The 24,814-nt window shown below is 29.9% G+C and overlaps 2 protein-coding genes and 1 long non-coding RNA gene across 5 annotated transcripts; 1 reads left to right on the forward strand and 2 right to left on the reverse strand.

Moving 5' to 3' along the window:
- The first annotated feature begins 8,442 nt into the window (after positions 1 to 8,442).
- Positions 8,443 to 11,659, forward strand: LOC112490521 (uncharacterized). Its single transcript, XR_003054737.3, has 2 exons — positions 8,443 to 8,954; positions 10,837 to 11,659. It is a non-coding gene; the product is annotated as an uncharacterized LOC112490521 (long non-coding RNA).
- A 7,158-nt stretch (positions 11,660 to 18,817) lies between these two features.
- Positions 18,818 to 20,968, reverse strand: LOC107410512 (protein BUD31 homolog 2). Of its 2 annotated transcripts, none has more exons than XM_016017944.4 (4): positions 20,794 to 20,968; positions 20,200 to 20,301; positions 19,902 to 20,089; positions 18,818 to 19,233 (listed from the first exon to the last, which is right to left on the reverse strand). In XM_016017944.4, the coding sequence occupies exons 2-4, from the start codon at positions 20,291 to 20,293 to the stop codon at positions 19,078 to 19,080; spliced, it is 438 nt and encodes a 145-aa protein (XP_015873430.1). In that variant the 5' UTR covers positions 20,294 to 20,301; positions 20,794 to 20,968; the 3' UTR covers positions 18,818 to 19,077. The 2 variants fall into 2 exon arrangements, with proteins under 2 accessions (XP_015873430.1, XP_015873429.1); XM_016017943.4 differs by having other exon boundaries at positions 18,871 to 19,233; positions 20,200 to 20,308; positions 20,794 to 20,961.
- Positions 20,969 to 21,602: 634 nt separating this feature from the next.
- LOC107410515 (uncharacterized) lies at positions 21,603 to 24,472 on the reverse strand. 2 transcript variants are annotated; one of them, XM_016017946.4, is made up of 3 exons: positions 24,315 to 24,472; positions 22,032 to 22,188; positions 21,603 to 21,905 (listed from the first exon to the last, which is right to left on the reverse strand). In XM_016017946.4, the coding sequence occupies exons 2-3, from the start codon at positions 22,185 to 22,187 to the stop codon at positions 21,858 to 21,860; spliced, it is 204 nt and encodes a 67-aa protein (XP_015873432.1). In that variant the 5' UTR covers position 22,188; positions 24,315 to 24,472; the 3' UTR covers positions 21,603 to 21,857. The 2 variants fall into 2 exon arrangements, with proteins under 2 accessions (XP_015873432.1, XP_048324447.1); XM_048468490.2 differs by lacking the exon at positions 24,315 to 24,472 and adding an exon at positions 22,757 to 22,809.
- Between the last annotated feature and the right edge of the window lie 342 nt (positions 24,473 to 24,814).

Here is a 24,814-nt window from a genome sequence, read left to right on the forward strand (position 1 = left end):
AAATGGAAGATTCTCACGGGCGACAAAAGAAATTATTGTATTATTAAATATTGTCATTCTTTTTATTATTTTCTTCTTCGCAAACTCTCATTCGCTGTTACTTTTAATTTATTAGATTAGATCTTAGCTGGCTCACGTCCACTTTTTAAATAATTTATATTCCATAATAATTCACAAACTCTTTTGACAAAAAAAAAAATACCTCATCGTCTAAGCAATTTGAAGATTTAATTAGTAATAGTAACAAATAATTATGATAAAGTTCTGTCGTAAGGAGAACGTTATGAAAAATATTCTCTTTTTTTTTATTTATTTATCTTTTTGTGAATAAACTAAAATTATTCTCTTCCCTTCAAAACATAGCCAACTTCTTTTGTATATTTTTATCTTTTCCAAAAGTGGGAAAATATACCTTTTTATATTTAATTGCTTTGTATCTTATATTTTTTGAGAAAAAGAAATTATTAGAAATATATATATAAATATATATATATAATTACATCATTTTTGTATCATAAATTATAGTGTGAGAATAGTACTAAGGAAATTGTGGGTAGATAAAATGTGTGACATGGAGTAGAAAAACTAGAGCAATGGGTATTTTATTTTATTTTATTTTATTTATTTATTTATTTATATTTTTTTTTGAGAATTTAACTGAATTCGTAGTGGAAGAAATAGTGGATAGAATAAGATTTGAGTTGGAAAGATGGTGTAGATATTTTGGAGATATTTTGGAGATATGAAGAGGGAAAGGAATAATGGGGATGACTTTTTTAGACATTTGGACTAAATATCTGCTTGTAATTTTGGATTAAAAAGTAAAAGAAAATGAGAACATTTTTAATGCCTTCTAGAAAAGAGGTAGTTTGGCAGGAAATTAATTTACGTAGTCATGAAAATTTCGTAGCAATCTCATGCTACGTATAAGAGGGTAGATGGGTCCCACTCCATTGAAAACCCCCACCTGTAATTTCTCTTTCTAGAACCCAATGTCAAATTGCTGTTGTTGAAGACCCAATAGGAACATTAACCAATCACCAAGCAAGGCAACTGTCCTAAACCAATGAAGATTCTTAATTTTATTTTCCCTAATGTTTTGCACCGAGTAAGCTTGACGTCAATCTGAATCTGAATCATTGAAATATTTGTTCATTTAAGATTAACATTAACATTATATAGGCACAGAAAGACCCAAAAAAAAAAAAAAATGAACTAACTCAAAGATATGAACATGTCGCTTGAGTTTTGTCCCTTAAAATAATTTAATATATACTTTTCCCTTTCTCCTTTTCTTTTTTTTTCTTTTTTTTGAAATTAATGACTTACTTTATATATAAATAAATTAACATTAAGCATAATTAAGATCTAAAACATGTTCATTTCCTAAACTTATGAGATAATTTATAAGGTCCTCATTATAAGATGTCCCAAAACATGTTGATATCCAATGTATATTCAGCTGTACAAACTTGCCAATTTTTTTATATATCATACATAACCAATAAAAGATGTAATACAAAAGCATGTTCCACTCCAAAATTAACCGTTTTTTTTCAATACTTTCCTCTTTTTTTAATGCAAATACTGTACAAAAATATAATTTTATATTAATGGGATTATGGGTCCCAGCACTATCAATTATCAACCACACAATAATTTTTTTCTCAGCAAAATAATAATAATAATAATGATGATGATTTAAAAAAAAAAAAAAAAAGTAAAGAAAAGAAAAAGTATGCACTGACCAAACTAATTGCTTAAATATTACCTTTTCTGTTTAATATACTTTAATTATTTTTTTATTGGTTCTTTAAATTTACTTTAATTAGAATTCTATATGTAAAGCCATCATATTGAATTTCACACGTGACCAAAATGTTTTTTTTTTTTTTTTTTTAAGTAAATATCCCATCTGTTGGTGTCGGGAATGGGTTTCAGGTACTGAGCACATATTCATCTACCATCTAATAATTAAAAAGCAAATTTTTTTATTTTTATTTTTTACTTTATGTTATTTTATTATTTTGGTGAGGGAAGGAATCTCACGCAATAATCGTGCATTAACAGACAACCTACAGCTAATTCAACATATTCAATATGCTGCTAAAGATTCCCTCCTCATTACGACTAAATGGTAACGATAACATAGGATTAGTTTATTAACTATATCATGATATAATTATAGATTTTAAAGTTGAGTACCTAAATTGTAACGTCTTAAAACTTAAGATTAGAAAATATCAAAATGTGGTTTATCTCAATCTTAATCATCTGCTTTATTTGCTACCTTCTTGATTAGGGAGAAACTAATTAATTTCATGATGTTTTAATACCTTATGGCTTATGAAATTTTAAAATGTTAAAAGCAACTATAAGCATCTTTATGTTGGTTTTTTAATATCATAAATAAAAAAGAAAATCAATTACACTTTAATATTTTTAATTTATAGAGTTTTACAATTTAGATCATTACTTTTTAAAAATAATGATTTAAGCGCTCACTTTTTTAATTTTTTGCAGATTAATTCAATCTTTAAATTTACCAAACAAATTAATAATAATTTTATCCATGTGATTTTTTTTTTCTCTTTCTTCATAGACTTTAATATTTCTAATTTCATTATAAAAATAAGTTCATTGATGAAACAATTACTTATTTGTTTGGCCAATTTGAGGATTGAAACAATTTGCAACAAATTAAAAAATTAACAATCTAAATTTCAATTTTTGAAAATTGAAGATATAAATTATAAAATTTTACAAATCATGAATACTAAAGTGCAATGACCCTACAACATATGTTAAACTTTAAAATCAAGTTCTAGATTTGGTTAAGTATGTGTATGTCTCCGTATTCCCATTTTAGCTTTGATATCCCACTTAAAAATAACACATTAATATCACATTGGAATATTTCAACCACTAGTATTATAGTATATACAATATTCACGGATATAGATATATATGCAAGCACATAGATTCAATGTGATGGAAAAACATTCCAATGTTTCTATGGCATGTGTTAGTTGACTTGTATATAAATATATATATATATATATATATGGGGACTTTAAAATCTCAAAACAATATATATATATATATATATATATATTTTGTGTGTGCAATACATGTCAAAAAAGAGTTTGGTTTGTATATATACATAGGTATATAGAAGGTGAGATGGGGGTGTGCTCAACTCATGACATGTACATTCACCAAAAAACTCATGATATATAAATTCATCAAAAAAATAGCATGACATATACAACTTAGTTGATAATAGGGATGGTTAATTATTTGAATAATCCGTGTATATGTTTTAGTATCTAAAATGTAATTATCAATTGTATAATGTTAGTAATCTTTTACGAGACTGGATCACGTTTAAATGAAAATTTATTATCCATTTATATATATATATATATATATGGATGTTCTATTATCCGGACGTCCGGATATATATAAATAGATTTGATTATTTAGAGCTAAAAATTTATGAATGTCCACAAATAATAAACTTACAGGAAATAGGAAATAGATTAATGTCTTTTATAGGAGAGAAATTATTATGTGTAGATATCCACGTCTAATAATAGCAATAGTCATAGTAATAATTAATAAGCACCAAATTTTGTTATAGCTCGATCTGATAGCATGTAAAAGGTTTTAATGATGTATATATTGAAAAGACTGTTTGATTATGCGAGTCTTTAACTTAAAGATGTGCGAACGCAATTAGTTGGGAGTTAGTATCTTTCTTTTCTTTTTTTCGTTTTTCGCTCTTTTATTTTTTCACATTTTCGGTGACTGTAAGAAGTTTCCACGTTTGTGGGAGCGAGGTCCTTTCATATGCCAACTTTGACCGGAAAGGTATAGTCAGATTATAACCCGGCCCACATTTGATCCAGAAGGCCACACGCGATCCAGAAGGTCAACTGTAATCCAGAAGGTCAAATCTTGAACATTTGGGAACAGTTATAATATAGTCTCATAATTCATTAATAAAGCATTCCATCCACAATTTTGATTGAAAAGGATTGATTATTCCCTTTCACTCCATCAATTAGAAATTACCCGAGCTCGAATTTGCCATCCTGTTAGAATATATATATATATATATATATATTATTACGGCTATCACGAGAGAAAGTAGCAAGGGAGCTTTGGTAAATTTTCTCTAAGCTAATCATTTTTGTTTATTTCTTTTATTTATCAAGAACTTTCAGGCCTACCAAACAGAAGAGAGAAAGTCGTTGAAATGGTAACTTATTACATACTTTTAGCAGCGGATTATGAATTCAGCTAAAATTTATAGCTGAAAAATTCATGATTAATTCCCAATTTATTTTTTAAGATTTTTTATCAATTTACTCAATACTGACAAGGTCAAGGGGCATTAAACTATTTGAAACAGCTTGATAATTAAGTAACCCAGAAAATATATGCCCAAAAAAAAAAAAAAAAAGAGGGAAAGAAAAAGGTTTGGGGTGGTTGGAAAAAACAAAAACTATACAATGACTTATTTTTTTGGGTAAACGAAAAAATATACAATGACTAGGTTGTCACTTTGTCATGCTTAATTAAAAAACCATTTTCTCTTTGTCTGGAATTGAAAAGTAGTCTAACAAGGTAACCATATTCAGGGACTTGCTTCACCAAATTAATTTATTTTCTAATTTGATCATGTTTTTGTCACAGTTGTTCATTACTTGCCAGCAATTGTTTATTTTGGAATATAAAACATATTAATTAATGTTCTAGAATTATGTGCGTTAAAATACACGCTTTGGCCGGCAAGAGATCACAAACGAGATCCTAATTAATAAAGTTGATAGGTGGAATTTGTTAATTGATTCTTTTTACATCTTTATTAATTCTTAACTACTAAACGACCAAAAGAAAAAAAAAAAAATTGTGAATAAAAATTGCCAAATTAATTAATCGACGATATAAAATTTAGTTCCAGCGAGGACCCGAAGAAAAAGACATAATAAAATGTTAGTTCTCTTCTTTCTAGTTCTACTACCCCATAGATATAGTTCTCCAACTGAAAATGTTTGAGCCATATTTTTTAAAGTTTTATTTTTATATTTATTAATTTTTTTTAATGGATATTGGATCGATAATTAGAGTGATTGTCTATGTGCCTTGGCCCAAATTATAAGTATTCCTATCATATATCATATGCGAATACATATATTAGTGTCCAAGTTTATCCTTCTTTATTAGTGTATCAATCAGCAATTTTCTTATTATAAAATGGAATTTCGAAAACGATATTATAGGAAAATATGATGAGTAATATAATACAAATAAGTATTACATTAATAGAATTTTATGTGCCAATTACTATATATGTGTTATTAATTATTTTTTAGCAGTCAAGTACGTATGACTTTACATGTTTTTTTTTTTTTTTTTAAATTGTGACTAGTGACTGATGAATAATGAGAATGTGTGGTTTTGTCCAAGTAAAGAGAATTTTTGTTTTTCTGAAATTACAGAGAACTGATTCGGCCGACCCATGTAAAGGCATCATATATAATGCATAGGAACAACTATCCGAATCTTCCAGCCAAAAAAAGAAAAAAGGAAAAAAAGGAAAAGAGGAACAACTATCCGAATCTTCCAGCCAAAAAAAAAAAAAAAAAAAAAAAGAGGAACAACTATCCGATTTAATTTTGTAAGGACTATACAAGAATTAATCTCAAATTCCACATTTTATCTTCATAAAACTAATTTTTAAAAAATAAGAAGATTGTTTCAATAATACAAGATTTTCAAAATTAATATTGTGTATAGTTTTCCGATAGTAAATTCTATTTACTATAACGATGTTTGCCAAGGGCAAATGATTGGGAAAAAAAAAGGATAGAAAAGAAATGAAATAATCAGAAAAGACAGAAAAAAACAAAAACAAAAATAAATATAGAATTAGAAGATATGGATAAGCATAAAAAGCAGCCATGAATGTTCCACCTATATTGTAGGAAGCAAAAAAAAAAAAAAAAAAAAATGTGGGGGTCTACCTCTCTGTTACGAAGACACCTAGAGATAAAGACGGGCATCTTTAGAGATAATTTACAAGAACAAAATATTTAATAATTTTATAGCATGAATCGTCAAAAATATCTCTTTCTCTTTCTCAAACTCACCGTATATGACAATGGAAATAAATATAAAGTGAACATAAAGTTGTTTTCACGGTGAGAGTGAATTTCTAACAAGTTGGATTTTGTACAAGACCGATTGGATTGGCATTGGAGTATACTTTTCTAGCTAGGCAGGTTAAGGTCTTAAATTAAATCATATAAAATTAAATATTATATTTACATATTCCGAAATTACAAAACACAATATTAGCAATTAATAAGAGAAAGTTGAAAAGGAAAATCCGAGAAAATAAAAATTTTAGAGCGTCTATCTTACTGTCCAACAAACAAAAAATCTCTTTGGCCGGTGTAGATTGTATCAAAATTTAAGTGAATATTTCTAAAGAAGCTTTTAAAAGTAAAACAAAATATGGATTTATAAAAATCAAATTCATAGAAAACATAAAAAAGAAGATAGAAAGTTATTTTCACAAAAAATAGAGTAAAAAAAATATCATTCTAAATTTTTTAGAAAACTTATTTTATATATTGTACAAAGATAAATGTATTCTCCATTGTAAAATACAAATAAATTTAATTACCGGCTTAAGTTTTTTACTATTAACCAAATACTAACAGAATAAATTTCAAAACATCAAATTCTAAAAATCTAGGGTTTGTTTGATCATTAGATTTTAAATCAGTTTTTTATTCTATAAAATAAAAAATTATTTTTAAAATAAAAAGTTATCTATTTAGCCATCAGTTTTCAAATACAATTTTATAAAACAAATTAAAAAAAATTTAAAAAATATTAAAAATAATATTTTCTGTTTTTTATTTTTTAATTTTAAAAATTATTTTCAAACATTATTGATAAACATTATTATTTTTCAAAAAATAATAAAAATAATTTATTTTTTTATTTTAAAAATAAAAAATAAAAAATATGACCAAATATAGCTATAATTCCTATGTATAATCTTTTTTACTTTCAAAACATAATCTTAATTTTAAGATTTTTTTTTTCTCCACTTCCGGAAAAAAGATATTATTATAATTAAGAGGATTTTTTAATCAAAAAATGAAGAGGAAATCAATAAGACAAAATTAGTTGGAAAATGGGTCAAGCGAAATATTAGATTAAGCATAATGGCAGAACGGCAATCAGAATCAATCCTTTTTTTTTAATTTATTTCTTTTTGCTGGAACATCAGAATCAATCCTTTTTTTTATTATTTTATTTTATGAATCATCAGAATCACTCCCTATTAGGAAGAAGAAGTTGCAATAATTCTATATCCAGATTCAAGGACAGATCAATGTACAGTGTACTACTACCCACTTGATGGCGTGCCACTGCTTTGCCGTTTTGCATTTTTTGGCAATTTGCGTCGGCGCTACTGTTTGTACTTTATAGTCATGCTGGCGGCTTTCATATTAGCCTATATTATTTGGACTCTAAATTTTACCAAATTGCAATGAATTAATGATGATAAATTGCACGTGGTGGAATTTCCACTTGCTTACCAAGTTGATTTCCAAAGAAAATTCAAAATTGGCCCCCTCTTCAACTTTATTGGGAAAAAAAAATAATAAGAAAATTCCATATATGTTATCAGTATAATGCCCAAAAAAAAAAATCATATATGTTAATAGTATTATATATACATATAAAATTTAATGATCATATCTTTATATTTATATAAAAAAAAAGGGTAAAAAACATTTTATCAACAAGAATTTAAAAAAAAAAAATTAGCATAAGTTTCTTCTCCATATTATCTCTTTTCTCTACTCCTTCCCTTTATCAAACAGACCAAATAATAAATCTTGATCCACTTGATTCCTATCCATTCTTTTCACTTGCATGCTTATTATCCCTTTATCAATATAAAACTACGTAAAAAGTAAAGATGGTGTTAAGTCAAATTCTAGGAAAATTAAGGCTTATATGCATGGATCATTAGTGTTGTACATCTTTGACCCTAGCTACTTAAGCAAATCCCAAGTAATTTATTCAACTATATAGCCAATCGGACACGACTTCATTTAAGAGCCATGGGAATAATGATGAGATTTTTTTTTTTTTCCCCGAAAATGAAATATAAAAATGATCAACGTACATGAAAATAATAGTCAATTCTATACCACCAATCCTAGTGACTAATTCTCTGGTACCCCTTATATTTGCTTCAATACACTATACTTTCAAACTTTGACAGCTTCAAAGTAGAAACCAGGAAATGGTGACAGTCCAAAAAGGACAGTTTTATAGTTTTTATAATATAATTCAAGCGGATATTTCAACAACTCAAGCATGCTTTATATTCATATATTTTTAGTGCCCTTAAATAAGTGGGACTCAATGAAGTTATAGGTTAACACGGCTATTAAATGGATGCGGTTAGCAAAAACAAGAATGATCCTGTGAAGAGGACTAAGAAGTTAGCTACAAAAAAGTCTCATGCCATGATTTCTAGAAATGACCAAAACACAAAATGTTAAAAGTTCAACATTATCCAAAATCAGCAATCAATCCCCACTTGCACAGCCCTTACAGCCACAATATGCACACACTCCACAATTTCCCCTTCTCTCAAGTGCCTGGGAATGCGACAAACACAAGTTGTGCCAAAATTGGTGATCAAGTGGCTGCAAGCATCGTAGGCAGCAAAGGCGCTATAAATATCCTGGCTGCGGTTGAAAGAGATAAAACAGAATGAATATCTTTCACATGATATAGCCAAAGAAAGGCAGATGCAATGTCAATTTGCAAAGTTTTCAATCCATTTCAACTCAACAATTTGGCGGTGCATGTACATCAGAGGCCATTCAAGTTATTTTATATAAGAGAGGGTAAGTTGACTTCCTCACTTGGCTTTAAAGTTTAAACCCATCCTTATTCATCCTCCTTGAAATCTTTAGATGCGGGTAAGTGGTATAGAATATTTTTTTTACCAAATGAACTATCTACATCCCTAATTTTTGCCTCGTATATAAAATCAAACATAACCTTCCATACGAGGGTAAAGAAAAGAGAATCTTGCTCACTGGTGAGAATCAATCTTTCTTCGTTTTGGTCAGCATTAGTTTTCATACATTGTTAAGGAGTGCTGCAATTTAATATCCACGTTTTACATGAAAGGACACCTAGAAGGAGAGTGTTTCATTTTAAACAAACCTACAATAGGTGATGCCCCCATCCCCACCTCACTCTACCTCCATTATGTAAAAGGTAGATAAAATGCTGACTTAGTTTAAAAGTAAACATCAAGTAAAATCGCAAGAAATATTTCTGGCAGCTTAAAAGCAGTTATAATTTCTCAATTGACGACTACAGCATTAGAAAAGGTTATATGCAATAAGATTACGATTGGCATAGCCTTGATCCAAGCAGAAATTGTACAGCTCTTTAGAAAATTTCATCCCTTTTGTAGTAAAGATCATAAGTGTAGCGACTCTTTTGGTGTGTAATTTTGAAAATTGGCCGTAAGCCCTTCACAGTTTCTCTTTCCATTAGCCTTCACGTTTCCCTGTTTCTCTTTCTTTTTCTCATTCGCTTACTTTTAATATATTAGATCTTATATAGCAGGCTGTCCATTTGTTAATTTATATTCCATAATAATTCACATACTCTTTTGACCAAAAAAATAAAAAAAGAAAAGAAAAGAAAAAAAGAATCCCATCATTTATGCAGTGTGAAGATTTAATTAATAATAATAAACAATTATGATTAAAATCCAACATTTATGCAACGTGAAGATTTAATTAATAATAACTAATAATTAATGATCAAGTTCTGTTTGTAATAATTATGATAAAGTCAAGTAAGGAGAACATCATTAAAACCATTCTCTTCCGTTTAAAGCATTGCTTACTTCTTTCGTATATTTTTATCTGTTCCAAAAGTGAAAAATATACCATTTTATAAACCAAAATTAAGTGGATTTGGGACCTCATAATACCTAGATATTAAAAAAATAATAATAATAATAATAATTCATATCAGATGGATTTTATTGTGAACTCTACATTTATTTATGTCTGAGGATCATATGGTTCCAGGACCATGTGATTTATTTATTTTATATTAATTACTTTATATCTTATTTTTTTAAGAAAATAAATTATTAGAAAAAATGCATATATTATTGTTTTTGTATCATAAATTATAGTGTGAGAATACTGTTAAGGAAATTGTAAGTGGATAAAATGTGTCACATGGAGTAGAAAAACTAGAGCAACGATTTTTTTTTATTTTTTATTTTTACTTTTTGAGAACTTCACAGAAGTCTTAGTGGTAGAAATAGTGGAACATGATAAGATTGAGTTTGAAAGATGGTGCAGATATTTTAGATTTTTTTAAGAATAAAATAAAATTATGACATTAGCATCATCCTTGCTGGCATCACTATGCCCAACCTTCAACCCGGCATGGGTCAACCCGTTTACCTGGATCCACGGGTTGAGTAACCTCTACACCGATCCGGAAAGATTTTGAGCATCCGGCCACTATCTAACATAAAATCTTTACCATTATCTTCGTATTGACGAAGAAGGCATGATTCCAGTGTCAACTTGATCTATGAGTACTGGAAAGCTGGAAGTTTTGTCCATGGTTTCATTGTTTCATAGTTATTTTAAAGGTTTCAAACCAAATAAAACAAACTGAACAACTTCATGTCTTGATATTCTAAGTTTTTAGCAATCGAAATTTCATCCTGTTGAGCTTCCTCAGGTGCTTCATCCTTTTCACACACAGAAACAATTTTGTAGACATTTTCTGCGGGCGGTTAATAATTCCACTCCATCTTCTGCAGTAAAGCACATCTCATCCTTGCCTCCGATCCCTCTTCGTCAAAAACTCGTTACTGAACGTAGGTTGAATTCCCAATTGAACGTGGAAACTGTAATATATCCTGTCTGGGGAATACCATAACACTTGTAGGGAAGTCAATCAACAAAGTATGGAAATGCCTTGTTCTGAAGTCTCATCGTATGTTCATCACCCACTTCTTCTGTGCTCATTTTGCCCCTGAACATGACCGAGGCTCCGAGGCACCAACCATGCGGTAAGGGATAAGCCAAAGGTTCTCTACAAGTGCTTGTATATCAGAGTTACGCTGGCCAGGGAATCTAAAGCCGCTTGTGACACCGCTCACGGTTGCAGAAATCAAATGACTCACATCACCCATAGAGAGAAAACAGAGAGAGAATTTTATACTTGCATGACACTTTTTTACTTCTCCGGCTACAGATTTCATGTACTGCTTCGTTGTCAAGAACGATGCAAGGATGTGTATTATCAGAGAGATCACCAAGAATCACACTGTACAGCTCAGTGTCTGCGTCTTGAAATTTCTGGGATGGGAATACGGAGAAAGCGAGAATCATTTCCCTGAATAATATTCTTGATCTTTTGGGATCAGCAACGTCCCCATTCCAGGGATTAATTTCTGGTACTTGCGGTCCCTCCTCTAATACATTTATGGTACTGTCAGTATATTATAAAAGGGAGTTGGTACTCCCAGAGTATTGAAATCTTTTTTCCCATTCCAAAACTAGCACCTCAACTAAGTGAGTGACTCATTTGAAAACCTGTACAGTAGTAGATCAAGACACGTAATTATGGACCGCGCATTTGAAAACCTGTACATCACATCCACCATTTTATGTCTAACAATTTGAATTAATCAGATGAGTACGTAAGAATTCAATAAAAAAATAAATAACAAAGACACATATATAATTATGGGCGTCGCACCAAGTAAGAATTGGTGGCAGTGCAATGATGGACTAGTCGAAACCAATGGCGATTCTGACTCGGAATGGCCATTCCAAGATCGATCTTGTTGTCCTCTTGGAGAGGACGTAACCAATCATTAACGTCACCATTGGAATATATTTGGCTTTGCCATGCTATGAATTGGCTCTTGCGTAAAGTTTATTTTAGTTACCAATTTGTCAATCCTAGCACTCTGTTGATGAGATATAAAAACTATCATTAATACATGAAATTAGGGGTGGGCATGGATTGGATTGGTTCGGTTTTGGACCGAAATATAATCCAATCCATACATATCGGTTTTTCTATTTTACAATCCAAATCAAACCATTGAAGCATTAAATCCAAACCAAACCAAACTATTTATGATCAGTTTGGTTTGGATTGGTTGATTGGTTTGAAACTTACTAATTTATAAATATATAATACAAATAAAAATTTTTTTAAATATAAAATATAAATAATAAATTATAATTATCCAAACATAAAATACAATTAGAATAATACAACATAGTTTTCAATGAAAAATAAAGAAGAAAATGTAGCAAATGATACACATCATGCACTTATTAAATAGCAAATATTAATATCATCATCTCACTCCTATAAAATCAAATTAAAATTGTTAAAACAAATAATGTAAAATAATACATTCGTCAAAATTCATTCACTCAATAATCAATGCATAATTTTTTTTTTTTAACCTTAAAACTTTGGTAAATCATAAATAAATCAACGTTGACAGGTTCACTAATTTTAGTTAATTCTGTAAACTCTACAAAGGTCAAAACAATAAAATTAGCAATAAATTATATTTAAACATTTATATATATATATATATATATATATAAAAGTAACAATCGGATACAATATATGTATATATATATGATGGAGATGTAAAAATATATATATATATATATATATTATGGTGATGGTGATGGACTGGTAGTGGGCGGCAACAAAGGTAAATGTTTAGTTTAAGGTTACAACTTACAATTTGATTTGAGATTTGGGATATGGGGATGTAAAAGAAAAAAAAATTATATTTATATATATATATATATATATATTAAAAATCAATATATAAAAATGGGAAAAAAATTAAAAATTAATATATAAAAATTAAAAAAAATTCTAAAATTAATATATAAAAATGAAAAAAATAAAAAATATATAATTTTTTAGTTATATAATATATTATTTGGATTGGATTGGATTGGATTTATATTTCTAATCCATAACCAATCCAATCCATACAATTTATAATATTTTGAACCCAATCAAATCCAATTGATATAAAAATCCAATCCGTTAAAAATGGATTGGATTGGGCGGGTTGAACGGGTTGGATTGGATTTTGCCCACCCCTACATGAAATATTGTAATCATTAATACATGAAATATTGTAAGTAGAGGAAATTTGACTATTGTCATAAGGGTGCCAGCATTCAACCCTAAAACACTTTTTTTTTTTTTTTTTTTGGGGGTAATAATGAACCCTAAAACACTTAGATGTGAAAACTTTTGAATAATGGTCCAAAGGATCTTCAAGAAGTTCTTGAATAAAACCCAATTAATATCATTCTTTCCATCCAACTTTCACACTCAAGCTGCCTAATTCAGCAAATACGTGAAGCTAAAGTCAAATGCTAAACTAATTACAGGGAAGAAACAATTCCAAAGCTATATACATCGTGAAAAAATATATCTCTTCAATATATCATTATGTATGCTGAAATTGCAATCTTAACCAAAGTTTTCTATTTTCGTGACTAGATTCACATTAACTTCTAAGTCAAGGGGCTACATGACATATCTATTGTTTGTGAACAAAGAAAGTTTACACAAGCATACTTGACCCAGGAGAAAGGGAGAGGAATAGGATGGTTCCGACTCTTTTAAAACAGTTACTGTACTAGTCGGAACAATTTTTTTTCATTTCTTTCCACTTATTCCATTTCATGCACAGTAGATCTAGCATTATAAATTCAATGATGGTCATGTGTGAATGACATGGAGAAACACCCTTCCTAAAAGAGGCAGCTTAATATAATAATTTTATCTTAACCGATGGAGCCCAGTTTAATGTTGAACGGCGTACGTATAACTTGCGTTGGATATACATTAAAATTATCTCAATGCATATCCAATATAAAATACATATGTTACCTTCTAATATAATCTAGGCCATCGACCAGCAGAAAAAAATTATATATATATATATATATATATATATATGTATATATATATATAAAGAAAAGCCCAAATGGGAGAGATAATCGTCGATGTCATCCAATAATGTTGGTGAAAGATTCTTCTTATTAAAAAAAATCATCGATTTTCTTGACAAAGAAACATCCTACTAAGTCACTTATTATATATATATATATATATATACACATTAGGAAAAAACAGAAGAACTTACTTCATAGTGGGACAAGGTCCACCTGCTTGATCAGCTACCTTGGCATTACCTTTCTTCATTTTGGTTTTTGATAAATCACTATATAATTCTCTTTAATAAATTTCATAATTATAACAGATAGACTATCAACTAAATTATCGATCTTATTAATTTAAAATAAAAATAAAAATCTAATCTCATAAATTGAAGAAATCAAGAACATATTTTCAATCAATTCAACAATCATCAAAATCTCGTAATAATCTTAAAATCCTAATCAACCCTAAAAATAATTCAAACCAATTAAAAAAATAAATAAAAAAAAAAAAAAACAAAAACAAAAACGTAGAGTCTTCCCAGCATCAGAGGGCAAGAGAGCCAGCGCCGATGCTTGGCATGGAAGTAAATAATAAATTATTTGAATATCCCATATATATAAATATGTTTTTACCAAAATATTTAACAAATTTATTTAATTTGGTAGATAATATGACAATATTTAATTGATTTAGTTTTTTAATTTATTTATCTATTTAAGGATACATTTTTATATATTTATGTTATATAACTATCTCAATTTATAATACTTTAATACATATTATTTGATAAGTAAATTTAATAAATATTTTGGTACATATGGTATAATTGATATGTTAAAGTATTGGAAATCTAATTATAAATGATATCATGGTTGTAATATTTCACTATTGGATCACCTGTAATGAAAAAGTATTAACTATATATATATATATATATATATATATATATAAGGTAAGAATATTTTCAAATTTATTAAAATGAAGATAAATGGGCAAAAGTATATTTATATATAATCAAACCGATTTAATAGTTTTAGCATTAATTTTTTTTTTCTTTGTTAACTATTGAATATTTCAAAAACTGGATTTTAAAAATCAATTAACATTGTAATATGAATTTAGCACCATAGTTATAAAAGAAAAATAAATCCCATAAAAAATTAATAAATTATAAATATATTTTTAAATTTTAGCTTTAAAAGTAATTTAATTTTTAATAAAAAAATTTGATACGTAACTTAGTTATATACATGTTACAAATATATTATATATAGTTCCAATGAAGTGTGGATTGTGAATATCCAGAATGTCTCTTTAATAACTTATAGATTATTATTATTATTATGGAACAAATTTCTTATAGCTCGATGGGATGCAAGTAAAAGGCTTTATTTGTTTATTTATTGCTGAAAGCAAGTAAAATGTTATAAATATGTATATTTATGGATAAGGTAATTTGATTATGTAAGTTTTTTTTGTTTTTTTTGATAAATTATGTGAGTTTTTTAATGTAAAGATTTGTGAACGCAATTGGTTGGGATCCGACATCCCTTTTTACCTTTCTATTTTCACATATTTTTGGTGTCTAGACTGTTAAGGAGATTCCATCTTTACGGAAGCGAGGTCCTTTAGTATGCCAACCTGAACCAGAAAGATATTGCCAGATTATCTGCCGGCCTACATTTCATCGGGAAGGTCACGTCTAGAAGGTCAAAGTTTGACTTTTTTGGGACAGTTATAGTCACGTTCATTTTCAACTTATTTATTTGTGGAGAAATCCCTGGCTACCTGGCCCTGATGCAGGCCGCTAATAAATCACTCCGTCCAGAATTTTGATTGAAAATGATTGATTGTTTGGGAGCTTTCGCAAATTTTCTCCAAGCTAATTCATTTTTGTTTATTTATTTATTCTTTATCAAGAATTTTCAGGCCAACCAAACACATGAGAGTAAGCTGTTGAACTGGTAAGTTATTACATTTAGCTGCGGATAAGCCAAATTTATATCCCAAAAATTCATGATTTCCAAATTTTTAAAGATGTTTTATTAACTTGCTCAATGCTGACAAGGTCAAGAGGCTATAAACTATTTGAAATAGCTTGATTAAATAAAACCCAGAAAATATATATACGACAGAAAAAAAAGGGGAATATAAAAAGAAAAACTACATAACGACTAAGTTGTCAGTTTTCATGCTTAATAAAAAAAAAAACCATTATCTGTTTTTCCTGAAATTGGATAGAAGTCCAACAAGGTTACCTCCTCGAAAGACGCAAAGATAATTAAAAAAATCAAACTCACGGACTTGCTTCACCAAAAGTGATTATTTTAAAATTGGATCATTTTTGACAAGACCAAACTTTAATTATTTCAACCAGAGAGAGAGAGAAAGAGAGGGACCAAAATTTGATTCCTTGCCAATGCCGAAAGATGAACCAAAAAAAAATAAATTGTGAATAAAGATGGCAAAATTAATTAATCGACAACATAAAATTAAGTTTAAGTATCCAAAGAAAATGACAAAATGAAGGTTTTCGGTTCTACTGCCTGCAGTTTCTTACATTAGTCCAACTAAAAAGATGTTCGAGTCATTTTCTTATCATAGGATCGAATTTCGCAGCAATGGATATTATAAGCACAATATGAGTAATTTAATACAAAGCACTATTACATTAATCGAATTCTTATATGCCAAGTACTATATTTGTTATTAATTATTTTGCAGTAGTCAAAGTGGGCACGACTCTACATCTTTTTTAATTTTGTGGCTATTGACTGATGAGAATGTATACGTATTTTCCAAGAGAGAATTTGTATTTTTCTGAGATTACAGAGAACTAATTTTTTCGATGCATGTAAAGGCATCATATATAATGGCGTAGGAAAAACCTCTTCAAATTGATTTTGTGTGGAAATATATAAGAATTAATTTAAAATGCAACCTTAATCTTTTCAAAAAATCAGTTTTTAATATAGGGATTGTCTCAATAATACAAGATTTTCTAAGTTACATTTGTTTATAGTTTTCCATTGATAAAGCTCTGATCTAATATATGCTGTTTGACAAGACCAAATGATGAAGGAAAAAAAAAATGATCCTCCATTAAAAGCATTCAGGCATGAATGGTCCACTTCACGTGTTGAGACTTGAGAGGGCAGCTTAGCTATAAATAAAAGATTCGGATATCTTTTGAAAATAATTATATAATAATTTGATTGCATGAATATCCAAAAATATCTTTTAACAAAAAAACAAAAAAGAAAAAAAAGAATCTCCAAAAATATCTCTTTCTCTTTCTTCAACTTACCAATCTTTGACAACGGATATGAATTTGAACACCTAGACAATGTAAATGAATTTTGTATCGTGAAAACTACGGAGTGTTGATTCCACAACGAGAGTAAGTCTCCTAACAAATTGGGTTTTGTGCAAGACCAATTGGAATAGCCTTGTGACTTCTCTATTCATATATTTCCAATATTACAAGAGCTAATATAAATATCAATCTCAGAAATTTCATCTCACCATCCAACAAACAAAATTCTCTTACTTCCAAAATTCTTTTTTTTTTTTTTAAAAAAAATCATGGAAATTAAAACGGAATAAATAAGACAAAATTAGTTTGAAAAATGGACAAGGTATAGCATTAGATCAAGCATATCTCTAGAAGGGCAATCAGCATCAATCTTAATTATTTACCCCAAAAAAAAAAAGGTCAGCATCAATCCTAATTTCTAATTCATTCACTAAGAAGATGCCATTTTTCGTTATCCGGATTCACGGACGGGCCAATGTACTACCACCCACCTGTGTCTGCCACGTGTTTTTTTTTTTTTTTTTTTTTTTTTGTTGGCCATTTGCGTCGGGGCACGGTTTAAACTTTTATTCTGGCGGTATAATATTTAAGCCCATCTTATATTTGGACTCAAAATTTACAATTTGTAATGAATATTTTTTATATATGTAAAAAATAATGATGATGATGATGATGTATAAATTGCGCATGTGGTGTAATCTCCACTTGCTTTACTAGTTGATTTCTAAAGAAAGATCAACATTGGTCAGTTTTCAGCCTTTGTTTGAAAATATTATATATTTTCCATATATATATATTTTTTTATGAAAGAATTGTTAATATCATAATATATACAAATATATATATATATATATAATTTAATGATTAAATCTTTATATTAATAAAAAAAACATAAAAATAAAATTTACCAAAAAGAATTTTAAAAAAATTTACTAATCCAAATGATCTCTTTTCTATTGTTTCCATGTATCAAATAAACCTAATAATAAATTTTCATACTCTCAATTCCCATCCATTATTTTCACTTGTAGTCTTATTATCTCTTTATTAATAAAAACTATGCAAAAGTAAAAGGTTAGGAGATGGTACATAGTCAAATTATGGGACAGATAAGGCTTATCTGCATGGATCATTAATGTCATTAATGTTGTACATCTTTGACCCTGCTTCACCCAATCAAAACTACTTTACAGATTCAACGACACAGCCAATTAAACAGGACTCCATTTGAAAGCAATATGAGTAACGAAATTTTTTTTCTCCAACAAATAAAATATACAAATTAACATACATAAAGATAATATATGTCAACTTTATACCATCAATCTTAGTGATCAACTTCAGATCCCTCTGAAATTTGCTTCAACACTGAATTTACTTTCAAAATTTGACAGCTTTAAAGTTGGAACCACGAAGGTTTATAGTATTCATAACAATTTAGCCAGAAATTTGACTAATCAAGCCTGCTTTTTCATCCATTTTAGTCGGACTCCATTTAGTTAATGCGTTCACAAGTCTATTGAACGAATACAGTTAGCAAAAGCAAGTATCAGCCTGTGAAGGGGACTAAGAAGTAAGCTGCAAAAGTTTCAAACCATGAACTCTAGAAACAAGGAAAACACAAACGATAATGTTAACATCATACAAATCATCAATCAATCCCCACTTGCACAGCCCTTACAGCCACAATGCACACACTCCACAATTTTCTCTTCTCTCAAGTGTTTGGGAACGCGACACACACAGGTTGTGCCAAAGTTGTGATCTCGGGGCTGCATGCACCGTAGGCAGCAAAGGCGCTCATATCCTGACTGCAGTTGAAACAGACATACAGAATGAAGTATCTTTTACATGATATTTCCAAAGAAAGGATGCAAAGTAATTTGGTAGCGTATATCAAAGTAATTCAATACAAGAGGATAAGTGATTTCCACACTTGGTTTCAAACCCATCAATATTCATCCTCCTTGGTTCTCTTTCAATGCAGGTAAGTGGTGTTGGAATACTTTTTTACCAAATGAACTATCTACATCCTTAATTTTTACCTCATAACATCACACATCCCTTCCATACAAGTCTAAAGAAAAGAGAATCTTATTTATTGGTGAGAATCAATCTTTCTTTGTTTTGGTCAACATTAGTTTTTACACATTGTTACGGAGTGTCGCAATTTAATATCCTCCTTTTACATGAAAGGACACATAAAAGGAGAGTATTTCATTTTAAACAAACCACAATGCATCCCCCCTCACTCTACCTCCATTTGTAAGAGTTTGATAAAATGCTTGCGTAGTTTAAAAATAAACAGCGAGTAAAGCCATAAGTAATATTTCTGAGAGCTTAAAAGCAGTTAAATTTCTGAGTTGACGACATACAACATTAGAAAAGGTTGTATGCCTTCTATCTTATTTTGACCAAATAAAACATATATAAAACTAACATGCAGAAAATTTTTATTATTCAAACTTTTGTGCCTAACCTTCTTCCACTTTGCAATAAGATTGCGATCTGCATGGCCCTGATCCAAGCAGAACTCGTACAGCTCTTTAGAAATTTCATTCCTCTTGTAGTAAAGATCATAAATGTAGCGACTCTTTTGATGTGTGATTTTGAAAATAGGCCATAAGCCTTCACAATTTCTCTTTCCATCATGTGGATCATTTTGGACTGTAATATGTTCAAAACATTAATTTTTTTGATCATAGAAACAATAAAGAAGAGCCAAACTAAACTTTAACTAAGTAAAATATACTACTGCATTTAAACATAATAAGCACCTTCTCTCATTTTGGCATCTAGCTCACCAAGAGTAGGCTCAACCAACTCCCATCCATCTGGGTATTTGATACGGTTAGTCCTCACTTTAGGCATGCTTCCTGCTGCAGTCTAAGAAGAATTCAATTGTTTAGATTAGCAAACTAAGAGCATATCTATCACACTCTTCAATTTACACACCTGCTGATCCTGAACTCTTTATAATGAATGCAAATGCTTTTGGTTGAGCAATCTAGAATTTTACAATAAAAATCCAATCTTTTTCTCTTATAAAATGTAACCACATCAAAATCAAAAAAGAAATTTTGTAAAATTCAGGAAACAACCTCTCAAAAAAATGCCAAAAAAAATTGATGCATTGAAGATTTCACGAACAAACTTTCTTTTATGTATTCTAATATAGCCTAACCAATGATTCAATAAAGACCCAGTTGTAAAAAACTAATATATAAAACTTCTGCAAACATTATCAAGCTACCCTAGTATAAAGTGTGTAAAACCCCAATTTTTAACTAATTAGGGTTTAGGGTTTGACGAACAGAATTTGTGAGAAAATATCGTAAACCGAAAAAAGAGAAAGACAGTATGTTGCATACCCGAATGCGATTTGTAGTGGAATCCAAATTTAAGACCAGGGTGGGAACGACTTTCAAACGGACTTAAATCGCTACTCTCTTCCTTCCGAGACCTTAGAACCCATTGCCCACCCTTCCTCCTTTTAGGTTTCGACGTCTTTCTCTATTGGGTTTATTCTCATCTGTTTGATATTATTGGTTGATGTGTTAAAATTGTACAAGTGGCCCAAATCGGATAGAAACTATTGGCTGACGAGGAAAAATTATACACGTGGTGCAGTACATGCCGGTGAGCACTGAAAATTTGAAAAAGACAATTGAACAATTGATTTATTCTACTTTGTTAATTCCTTAACTATTTTTTATGGATTTTTCTTAGACTTTAAAGATCGAAGAGAATTCAAGAAATCTTTTTTTTTTTTTTTTTTTTTTTTTTGGTTTTTTATGTTTCAAGCTCAACGGTTGAATTCAATATGGTGCTTATTTATTAAACCAAAAAAAAAAAAAAAAAAACGCATTATGATGCTTGCCGCTCATTAATAAACATCACACTATCTGGTTAACTTTGCATTCAGCAATAAAGAGCCATGCAACGGGTATCATTTCCAATTTTAGTTTTTAACTTTTACAAATTATAAAATAGAAATTAACAGTATTATAATACAACCACAATATTTTTTTTATCTGAATAAAATAATTTGCTTTCGAATTGTTACCATCGGTATTATTTACTCTGCTGGTAAATTAATTGGGTTCCTCAACTATTTGGTTCAGAGTTGGAATGCTTTGCTAAAAACTCAAATGTAAAGTGCAGATCCAACACACAGGGATATCAAACAAGAACCCACAAATCAGATATTCAAATTTCTGCAGTATTAGGACCAAATAAAAAAATTGCCATCAAAATAAAGTTTCGACTTCCATTGGTGGTAAGTAAGCTGCTAGTAAGCAAAATTATTAAAGCAAGGAAAACAGAATACTTGAAGAACAACACCAGTCTTTTGAGTCTTGGTGCATTAAATCTTTTGGAAACTTTACTTGCTAACCAAATTGTTCACTTCCATTAATCAACAGAGATTCCAGGCTCATTCTTTCTTACCAATTCCATGAGACATGTTGTAGATCCCTCGTCCCTGGATAAGAACAAAAAACACACAGCATATGTCTCACTTGTATCATAAGAAAGGCGATATCTAAAATCTTCCATGACTGCAAGTACTGATAAAATCTGAAATGAATATAAGTAAAAAGAAACTTACAATAAGGAATAATGAGGAACCTGCCAAAGCAAGTGGAATGGCAACAGAAGTAATCTTATCAAATGGTCCTTTCAGGTATGTGTGCCTGTGGAGGTTCTGGAAATATCTTTGCTTCTCGATAAGCTTCTCACGTGGTCTAAAGGGTGGTTCTGTCATCCTGCATTATGTGTTAAAATCAAATGACATGCATCTCAAAGCCACTTCTAAAACTAGACCTTCCAGTCATACAAAAGCACATGGAGACATGTTGCTCATCTTTTATTAATTAAGAAATTATTTTCATTTTTCTGAAATCAAAAAAGTCAAAACCTAAGTAGAAAAGATACGTTGGCAAATAAAATGAAGTATACAAGGCAATAATTTAAGCAAGAACCCAATAAAAGGATCAACCATATCCAATTATCACTATAAAATCAAGAAAGAAAGGGGCCAATGAAATATCAAATCACAAAAGTGAATAAGGGGAAAAACAAGTCATCATATTCAAAACGCTATATCTCAATATTGCAGAATGAGGTGTTGATTTATATGGGAAACATCTGTGAGGCACACAACCTATGGCAGAAAACATGATTACATAGCAAAAATGCGTAAGCGTATGCCTCACTACCAGATATCTAATTTAATGCTGATTTGTGCAAATCACTTAATTAAATACAGCTTAAACAGCAAATTAGAACCAAACACCCAACAAAACCAAGTTTGAGTTTATTCTGAGACATCACCGATCACCACAAGGTAGCCTCTTCTCACAATCCTGCATCTTCAAGCAGCTTCTATTGCATTTTCAGACTACTTTTTAAGGATCTTAAGATTTCGGTAAAGGGCACTTTCGGCTCAAATGCATTCCTAGAGAATCCTATGCGATCGATGGAACTCCTGCTCCAACAAAGAGCCACCCCATCTGAAGATCATTAGGCAAGCCCCAGCCCAAAACTATCTTAGTGAACTGAACTTTGGTTCTCTATGAAGGATAAACCTGAATTTAGACGTACCAACTAATCACTCTAAAATCTAGCCTAATAAATGGGGCGAGAGTACAGAATCATGAAATTTTGCATGAAACTCAGGTCAAAAAGGCTACTTATGATAGCCCAAAGTAGTTAGTCTTACACAAACCATAAGGAACCAAGGTTTAGAATCCGTTTCGAAAAGCATCTAGCATTCCCCAAGACAGCATCATTTACAAAGCTGATAAACCAAAACAGAACCCTCCAACCACATTCAAAAATCTTCAAATTTATAGTTACCAGCTTCATGAAACCAGCATGCAATTATACAAATTATAATTAAGAATTGTCTACATATATGTTACTGCTTGTATGCTAAAGATACATGAACACTCAGTTGAACAGATTTTCATCAAAGATATAATAAGAAATCATTTCGTTCTGTTAATTGTTATGGTAATGAATTCTGACCAACAAACATGCCTGGGAAAGTAGTAAATACTAACTCAAAATTCAAGTATGAAACATTCATTTTATAACTCCATAAATGCGAAAAAGAAGTTAGCAAACACAAACAAATAACTGCAGAGAATCCCCTGATTAAACTGCTAAAAATAATAAGCCAACAAAAATTGGTAAAGGGGATTAATTCCGGTATATTAGAAATTCTGCCCCAAAAAAATGCATTTCTACAAATAAGAGTTAATAAAAGTTCTGCCCCAAAAAAATGCATTTCTACAAATAAGAGTTAATAAAAGTTCTCAATGTATGCCCTGATCCAGACCATGCTTACATCAGCAAACCAAAACTACAAAAACTTTTACGAACCCTACATCTTCCCAAATTACAAACACGGCCTCAAAATAGGCAAACTCAATTAGAACCCAATCTGAAACCACTTAGCCAGCAATTTTTAAAGTAGCCAGTGTTATTAATTTCGACTAGACCAAATTAGACCCACGAATTTCGGATAAAAACTAACTACCCAAAAAAAAGCACATCAAGTTCCATTTTTTTTTTTTTTCAAAAAAAAGGTTCGGAGTTTCATAGAAAAATAAAAAATCAAATTAAATAGAAGAATCCCCAATGGTGCAACGACCTAAACAGATAAAAAGAAAAAAAAAATATAGGCAATAATAATCCAAATGAGGGCACTAATTTTGAGCAATAATATTCCAAAATATAGTAAAGAAATAGACGATTCAGATATAAGAAGATAATATTAAATAAATGAATAAGTAACGCATAACCCTAGATCTAAAATTATCAAAACATAACTCCGTTACTGTGATCATGGTTATAAAGCGGGGACTGAGAAGAAACGAAGGCTTACTTGAAATGGGAAAAAAGTTGTTTGGTTACTGAGAAAATCTCTGGCTGCCGACGACTGGAAGAGAAGATTGTAGAAATCAGAAAAAATGAATTGCGGTTTTTAAGATCCTCCTGGGTGGGTACATCTTAGCTCATGGGCTGGGCTAAGCCTTAATAGGCCTATTTGAGCCTAGAGCTATAGTTGGGCCGAAAGTTAAGGCTTCCACTTTGTTTGAACCAAAATGCAGCTGACTCTTTTGCTCAGTGAAAAAAAGCCCTTTTGAAAATAGGCCATAAGCCTTCACAATTTCTCTTTGGGGAATTTGGTCCAATATCTCTGTTTAAACGGTTCTAACGAAAACTGCCCACTATTCTCAAATTTTTGTTTTTTTATCTACCCGTCTTTTTTGTAATATTTTAATTATACCCTTAACCCATAAATTCCCTAAAAAACACAGAAGCTAGCAAACATGGGTCTGCGGCTGCACAAACCGAATCTTCCACAGATTAAAGGGATGCAGT

Source organism: Ziziphus jujuba, chromosome 10 (assembly GCF_031755915.1).
Source record: "Ziziphus jujuba cultivar Dongzao chromosome 10, ASM3175591v1".
NCBI lineage: Eukaryota > Viridiplantae > Streptophyta > Magnoliopsida > Rosales > Rhamnaceae > Ziziphus > Ziziphus jujuba.